Source organism: Hordeum vulgare, chromosome 3H (genome assembly GCF_904849725.1).
Source record: "Hordeum vulgare subsp. vulgare chromosome 3H, MorexV3_pseudomolecules_assembly, whole genome shotgun sequence".
NCBI classification, from domain to species: Eukaryota; Viridiplantae; Streptophyta; class Magnoliopsida; order Poales; family Poaceae; genus Hordeum; species Hordeum vulgare.
In genome coordinates, this window is record NC_058520.1 from 598,670,039 (window position 1) to 598,678,226 (window position 8,188).

The 8,188-nt window shown below is 44.1% G+C and overlaps 1 protein-coding gene across 1 annotated transcript; it reads left to right on the forward strand.

The window, feature by feature from the left end:
• The first annotated feature begins 1,518 nt into the window (after positions 1–1,518).
• On the forward strand, positions 1,519–2,237 carry LOC123440961. The gene has a single exon (XM_045117500.1). It carries the CDS (start codon positions 1,556–1,558, stop codon positions 1,886–1,888), a length of 333 nt encoding a protein of 110 aa, XP_044973435.1. The 5' UTR covers positions 1,519–1,555; the 3' UTR covers positions 1,889–2,237.
• The last annotated feature ends 5,951 nt before the right edge of the window (positions 2,238–8,188 follow it).

Genomic DNA, 8,188 nt, shown 5'->3' on the forward strand with positions numbered 1-8,188 from the left:
TTTCAATGTTGTTTTACATCCAGTTTGTAGTTACACACACTTCAAAACTGGAAACTACCCGCGTGTTATCACGTGACTTTCTCTTATTTCCTCCCCTAGTCCTAGGCGGCTAGGACAAACTTTCCTCTCTAGAATTCATTGACAGACCACGTCGGACAGATGAATCCCGGTGCCTCTGTTCCGATTAGTAGCCTAGGTTGGAGTTGTTTAGGCCTTGCAGGTGTGTCGTTTGTCTATCGGCCTTCAATTCTACTCGAGTTCGTCCGTCTAGACGTACTCGATGGAGCACCACGGTAGATTTTCAACATCTCTTTCGAACGGTGAGCTTAGGGTTTCTCGTTATGTGGTGAGATTTGATATCAAATGCTTCAGATCTATGCAAGAGTTTAATGGGACGACTGCGACTTCATGATGCTAGTCCTTATAGGCACGTGCTCGAAGGCTTTAGTCTTACTGATGTATTACTTTGTAAGGTCTTTGTAAATAATTAATAAAATGGCTGCATGCATCGTTCAAATGCATAGGCCGAGGGTATTCCTCCTTTTTTAAAATAAAATAAAAATAAATGCAGGTGTAAAATTTTACACCCATTCCTAATATAGCCTTAACGTAACCTTCCAACCAATCCACTCACCCCCTGAATTTCATTGGAGTGGGCCCATTCACCTCTAATCCCATTCATGATACTCCACGTTGATTTTAGTAAAATTGCATTTCTTTTGTTTTTAAATATAAGTCTTTTTAAGGATTTCGCTATGGACTACATACAGGCTAAAATGAGTAAATCAACACTATAAAATATATCTATACATCCGTACTTATTTTGTAATGAAATTTTAGAATATGTTTATATTTAGGAAGGATGAAACTACATAAGTCTAGCACTTGGTCATGCATGCGTAGGTTTGGGGGGTGGGGGCGTCTATTTTCATTTCCATTGTGCGTGCACTTTAATACCGTGCCGCCGTATCTGTAAACTTTGCAAGTCAGGCCCTGCTTGGGATGCCTTTTTTGTGTCAAATTCACTTGTAGAAAAAATACACACCTTCATCTATCGGTTTAGTTTTTAGCTGTTTTATACTTATGACCGGTATAATACATCTGTAAACTATTACATCTGTAAAAACAAAACGACATCCCAAGCAAGGCCTCAAGGTTGTATCCGATCACTGATGTTCGAAAGTCAAGGTTGTCTTGCATCCTGTTTGTAATCTAGCAGTGAAAGCTATTTGCACCTCTATTTGGCACCAGAACACCGCATTTCACTTATCCATGTACGTATTGGAATTTACCTATTTGGCTGTTGTAATGGACAGAAATGCACGGCGTGTTTGATTTTTTGCTTGTCATTCCCTTTATTCACGTAATTTTCCCCTTTAATTAAAATGGCCACGGTTGCCGCTGTGGTTCACCTAGAAATGCTGCTGCATTGAATTCAATTAAGCCGAGACAAATAGACAGAGCCACGAGAGCTGCCCAATACCGAACCTCGACTATTAACCGTGGATCTATAAGGCAGCTCACACTCTCCACCGAATCGATTAGCTAAGCTAGCATGGACACAAAGGCGTGCATCTCTCTTGTAATCCTCGCGCTCGTGCTCGCCGGCCCGGACACGAGTGCTGCGGCGCTCGCCGGCATCCACGCGGCGGCAGCAGTGATGCCAATGTCGTCGGCGACGACGATGAAGCTTGAGGACGGGGTGGCGCCGGAGCTCTTGGATTCGACGACGGTTGACATGGAGGAGGGGCACCGCCGCGTCCTCGCTGGCAGAGGCATCACCGCGAGTTCCCTGAACCCCAACAAGGCCGCCTGCACCCGGACGTGCCCGGCGCGCGGACGGCCGTACACCGGCCGGGCATGCCTCAGAAGGTACCAGTGTCGTTAGGGACAGTGATCGTTACAGCACTTCGTCCGACGTCCATGGGTGCACTCCCGTTCGATCGGTGTATTGCTGCATATTTCCATCTGCATTTTGCCCGTGTCGTCTCGTCTGCGATCGCCATGTATGTTGATATTGAACTTTGCACGCAGTCTTGTCTGTACAACTGTCGAATGGTGCTGATTGTACCATCCAATCATGGTCGAAAGAAAATGTGGGCAAATCCGCAAATGTAAGCTACATCCTGTGGTGATTGTACCTCGTTGGCATAAGAGACCCGCAGCGGAAAAGCCATGAATATTTTACATACCCATTATTAGAGCAGGAGCCGCAGTCATATGCTGCCATCACCTAGGAGGCGGGCGTCGTCTACATCCTAACGACGAGGCGTCTACAGTGACTTCATAAATCTTAAAATGATATACCGTCTCAGTCTTTCAAAGATGCTCAGAGTGATAGGATATGCATATGTGCGTTCATAGAAGTAAGTATATGCGTATGTGTATAAGCGTTTGTGTGTGTATTGTATTTAACAAAAAAATACACACCGTAAGGAAGTACTCACTCCATTCTAAAAAAACAAGTTTAATATAATTTTGTATTAAAATTAGTATGAAGTTGATGTTGAAATACTTATTTTAGAACATATATATTTTGTCGGTCCGACGCTCGAGCAGGAGTTGTGTGCCATCTGACTACCGAATTGCAATCAGTACCGCGCTAGATCGCCGGTGGGTGGTCCGCTGAAAACCCATCTACACCAACCGTTATGCATCCATGCCTCTTCCGACCACGTACCTACGGCTTTGGTACGCTGGACTCTGGAGCATAGCCAATCTATTAGCATTCAAGTTCATTATAACGACTTGATAAAGATCGACGACGGTAATTTGGCCAGAGCATTCTACCATTAGCTATTTACGTGCCACGTGTAAGTAGGTCCATACTCTACTTATAATCTAAAAAAATACGTTCTCTAGCATTTCTGGCCAGATCATCAAAAGTTGTATGTAATTCGTAGCTAGGCCACACGCTACTTATCATTAGATTCTATTCATTTAAGATTCAAGTGGTCCGGTCCGGTCCGGATTGTCCCAAGTGTTGTTCTGCACGCGATGCCGTTTTGTTCAGCACATTAAACTAACTATAGCGTGCACACGCTTTTTGCGCGTCCGCTGGAGCGCCCAGAACAGCTCTGCGCGCGCAAAAAAGACGGCGCAGCGCTAAAGTAGCGCGTCTGCTAGAGATGCTCTAAGAACATGTAAGAAATTTTTAGGTTAAAAGTTTGGGACGCACCTCCATAATAGGGTAAATGTGTAGCCTTTACGTTCTAGGTTTTGGGCCCTACCACCTGCTACTGTTTCCGAAAGCATACAATAACATGTGCTTGTGCTACATAGAAGCTTACTAACAAAAATGCCATGTGTTGCAACGGAAGAAAATAAATTTTCCATGTTTAAGTCAAGGGTCTGTACGCTGTCATGGAAGAGCACTCACATATATGATGCTATCAAGATTCGTCTTAACCAAAAACTTAATTACCCATTTGTTAAAATATCATACATGGACAATACATGCATTTGTCTACATAACGAGATACATAGTTGAATGCCCATGCATTGCTATGGAGAAAAACTATCAATTGATTGCACCTTCTCATTTTCCAATTAAACCTATTGGCCTTGACAACCCTGAACTCTCTTGTCACCACCAACATGGAACAAAAGTTTCTTATGACAATAAATATGGATCAAAGGTACTTGGGATGTTAGTTTGGCAAAGAGTGTATCTATTTCCATCCTTGACAACCCAAATTTTTTCATAGCCTCTTAGATATTTTTGGAAACATCATACATGTCACGCCTAGCATCTCAACCTTTGAATTGTCTGAATCTCCGTAAAAAAGTTCAGAACATGCATCCTACTTACTTCTGCTTCTCAGGTTCAGAACCATTTAAAGTAAACAAACGAGCACTGTTACCATGATACGAAATAAATTCAGGTTAAATTAACAATGACCTGTACAACCGACCAGAAAAACTGTGAGTTTAAGAAAATATTAACAAGAAGAGTGGGCCTGATGAAAAAACAAACAAAACTACCATAACATGTGTACATACATTTTCCCCGTGAGCAAAGATAATCAATCTATTTTTTCTGAGGGAACAAAGACATCAATCCTTTCCAACTCCTTCCCATATCAGGCCAAAGGCCAGTTTGGCTGACACAGAAGCCCACCTGGCTACTATGTGCTGCTAGTCCACACTAGTGGAAAACGCGCCTTTGGCCGGGACCCTTTAATCCCGGCCTGCCTCTGGGCCGGGACTAAAGACCCGGCCACGTCGTCCCAAATCGCAATGCCTCCTTCGAGGCTTTAGTCCCGGCCCGTAAGGAGCCTTTAGTCCCGGTTTGTGTCCCAAACCGGGACTAAAGGGCTACGCGGTGTGCAGCCCGCATGTGCGCCACCTTTAGTCCCGGTTTGTGTCTCAAACCGGGACTAAAGTCCTGTGCCTATATATAGCACAACCCCCCTCTCCCCTCTTCCTTGCATTTTTCTTGGATGGAGGATTGTGGGTGTGTGCTAGCTCTCTACTTTTTTTGATGCACTAGAGGTGTTTGTTGAAATGTGTGTTAGAGCGATGCCGCTTCAGTTCACCGAACACAACTACGATATGAGGTGCCTGAGCCACGCTTAAACCTCTTCCTCTTTATTTCTACTTATTCTAAAAGGTTAGCAACTATATTTCCTCGTTTAGACCGTGCGGTACTAATTTTTAGGATCGTGATTGTATTTGATATACTGTCGTATAACACAGATGAGCCATCCATGGATGTACGGTGATCGACGCACAGCCGCTTACAGAGAAGGCGTGCATTCTTTTCAAGATGGAGCCGATGCGAACAAGCATGGTGGTGGCTATATGTTTTGTTCATGTGTTGAATGTCGGAATGAGAAGGATTACACTTCCTCAAGAGTCATTCAGAGCCACCTGCTTCGGTCCGGTTTTATGTCGGGCTATAATGTTTGGACCAAGCACGGAGAAAGAGGGGTTATGATGGAAGACAACGATGAAGAAGAAGAGAACGATGATGACAACTACCGATCTATGTTCCCTGAGTATGCTGATACCGCAATGGAAGACAATGAAGAAGAAGATCAGGATGAAGAACGGGAACCAGATGAGCCCGCTGATGATCTTGGCCGGGTCATTTCTGATGCACGGCGAGGTTGCGACACAGAAAATGAGAGGTTGCAGTTTGAGCAGATGTTACAGGACCACAAGAAATTATTGTACCCAACTTGTGAAGATGGCCAGAAGAAGCTGGGTAGCACACTGGAATTGCTGAAGTGGAAGGCAGAGACCGGTGTGACTGACTCGTCATTCGAAAAGTTGCTGGTACTGATGAAGAAGATGCTTCCAAGAAAGAACGAATTGCCCGCCAGCACGTACGAAGCAAATAAGCTTGTCTGCCCTCTAGGATTAGACGTGCAGAAGATACATGCATGCCCTAATGACTGTATCCTCTACCGCGGTGAGAAGTACGAGAATATGAATAAATGCCCGGTATGCACTGCATTGCGGTATAAGATCAGAAAAGATGACCCTGGTGATATTGAGGGCGAGCCACCCAGGAAGAGGGTTCCTGCCAAGGTGATGTGGTATGCTCCTATAATACCACGGTTGAAACGTCTGTTCAGAAATAAAGATCATGCGAAGTTGTTGCGATGGCACATGGAAGATCGTATGAAAGACGATAAGTTGAGGCACACCGCTAATGGTCGACAGTGGAGAAAAATCGAGAGAGAGTTCCCGAGATTTGCAGCTGACGCAAGGAACTTATGGTTAGGTCTGAGTACAGATGGCATGAATCCTTTTGGGAGCAGAGTTGCAGTCACAGCACCTGGCCCGTTACTCTATGTATCTACAACCTTCCTCCTTGGTTGTGCATGAAGCGGAAGTTCATTATGATGCCAGTGCTTATCCAAGGTCCAAAGCAACCCGGCAACGATATTGATGTGTACCTAAGGCCATTAGTTGATGAACTTTTACAGTTGTGGGCTGAACCAGGTGTACGTGTGTGGGAAGAGCACAAACAAGAGGAATTTCACCTTCGAGCGTTGCTTTTCGTAACCATCAATGATTGGCCTGCTCTTAGTAACATTTCACGACAGTCAAACAAGGGATACAATGCATGCACGCACTGTTTGGATCAGACAGAAAGTATATATCTGGACAAATGTAGGAAGAATGTGTACCCGTACAATCGTCGTTTTCTTCCGCCCAAGCATCCCTTAAAGAAAAAAGGCAAGCATTTCAATGGCAAGGCAGAACCCCGGGGGAAGCCTGTCATCCGTACTGGTGCTGAAATATTTGATATGGTCAAAGATTTAAAAGTAATCTTTGGAAAGGGTCCTGGCAGCCAACCTGTTCCTAACGGCCCTGATAAGCGCGCACCCATGTGGAAGAAGAAATCTATATTTTGGGAGCTACCCTACTGGGAAGTCCATGAGGTCCGCTCGGCAATCGACGTGATGCACCTGACGAAGAATCTCTGCGTGAATATTCTAGGCTTCCTGGGCTTGTATGGTAAGTCAAAAGATACACCGGAAGCACGGGAGGACCAGGAACGTCATAAAGGAAGAGATGGCATGCATCCATGGCAGTTTCAAGGGCGTGCCAGCTACGCTCTTACTAAGGAAGAGAAGGAAATCTTCTTTGAAGTCCTTTTCAGTATCAAGGTCCCGACTGGCTTCTCATCGAATATAAAGGGAATCGTAAATATGAAAGACAAAAAATTCCAAAACCTAAAGTCTCATGACTGCCACGTGCTTATGACGCAATTGCTTCCGGTTGCATTGAGGGGAATTCTACCGGAAAATGTTCGACTGGCAATTGTGAAGGTATGTGCATTCCTCAATGCAATTTCTCAGAAGGTAATCGATCGAGAAAGTCTATCAGGGTTACAGATTGATGTGGTCCAATGTCTGGTCAGCTTTGAGTTGTTGTTCCCGCCATCCTTCTTCAATATAATGACACACCTCCTAGTTCACCTAGTCGAAGAGATTAGAATTCTCGGTCCTGTGTTTCTACACAATATGTTCTCCTTCGAGAGGTTCATGGGAGTCTTAAAGAAATATGTTCGTAACCGTGCTAGGCCAGAAGGAAGCCTCTCCAAGGGCTATGGAACAGAGGAGGTCATTGAGTTTTGTGTGGACTTTCTTCCTGACCTTAAGCTGATTGGTGTTCCTGAATCTTGGTATGAGGGTAGGCTGACAGGAAAAGGCACATTAGGAAGGAGAACAAAAGTATGTATGGACGGGCATTCTTTCTCTCAAGCACACTACACAGTTCTACACAATTCCACCGTGGTGGCACAGTATATCGTGAGACACAAGAATATTCTATGCTCCGAAAACCCGGGGAAGGCTGACTCTTGGATTAAAGGGGAACACGAGAAGACTTTCGGTAGTTGGTTGCAGACACATCTCATGAATGACGACACCGTTGGAGATGAGCTGTACTGTTTGGCCAGGCCACCATCTTCGACTATATGTACTTTCCAAGGGTATGAGATAAATGGGAATACATTTTACACGGTTGCCCAAGATAAAAAGAGCACCAACCGAAATAGTGGTGTCCGCTTTGATGCAACAAACGAGAATGGGCACTGTTTGGAAACATATTACAGGTACATAGAGGAGATATGAGAACTTGACTATGGACCTACTTTTAAGATCCCTTTGTTTCGGTGCAAATGGGTGAAGCTGACAGGAGGCGGGGTAGTGGTAGACCAAAAGTACGGCATGACAACAGTGGATCTCAACAATCTTGCGTACATTGACAAACCATTTGTCCTAGCCAATGATGTCGCTCAGGTTTTCTATGTGAAGGACATGTCTACAAAAACGAGAAAAAGAAATCAGCAAAAGAAGATATCGTCCGATGAGCCAAAACGTCAAATAGTTCTTTCAGGGAAAAGAAACATCGTGGGAGTAGATGACAAGACAGACATGTCAGAAGATTATAATAAGTTTCATGAAATTCCGCCCTTCAAAGTGAAAACTGACCCAAGCATCCTACTGAATGATGAAGATTCTCCATGGCTACGACCCAGAAGAAAACAGAAATAATAGATAGGAATATTGGTGCAATAATGTAATAATGTATTAAACCTTTTATGTAATGCATGTATGGAATGTACTAAATTTCAAACACTTCTCATTTTCATAGTTTTGTCAAATTCTCAAATACGCAAAAAGAATTTTAATAAACCTTTGTAAGAGATGAGTTCTCGTTCGAAACC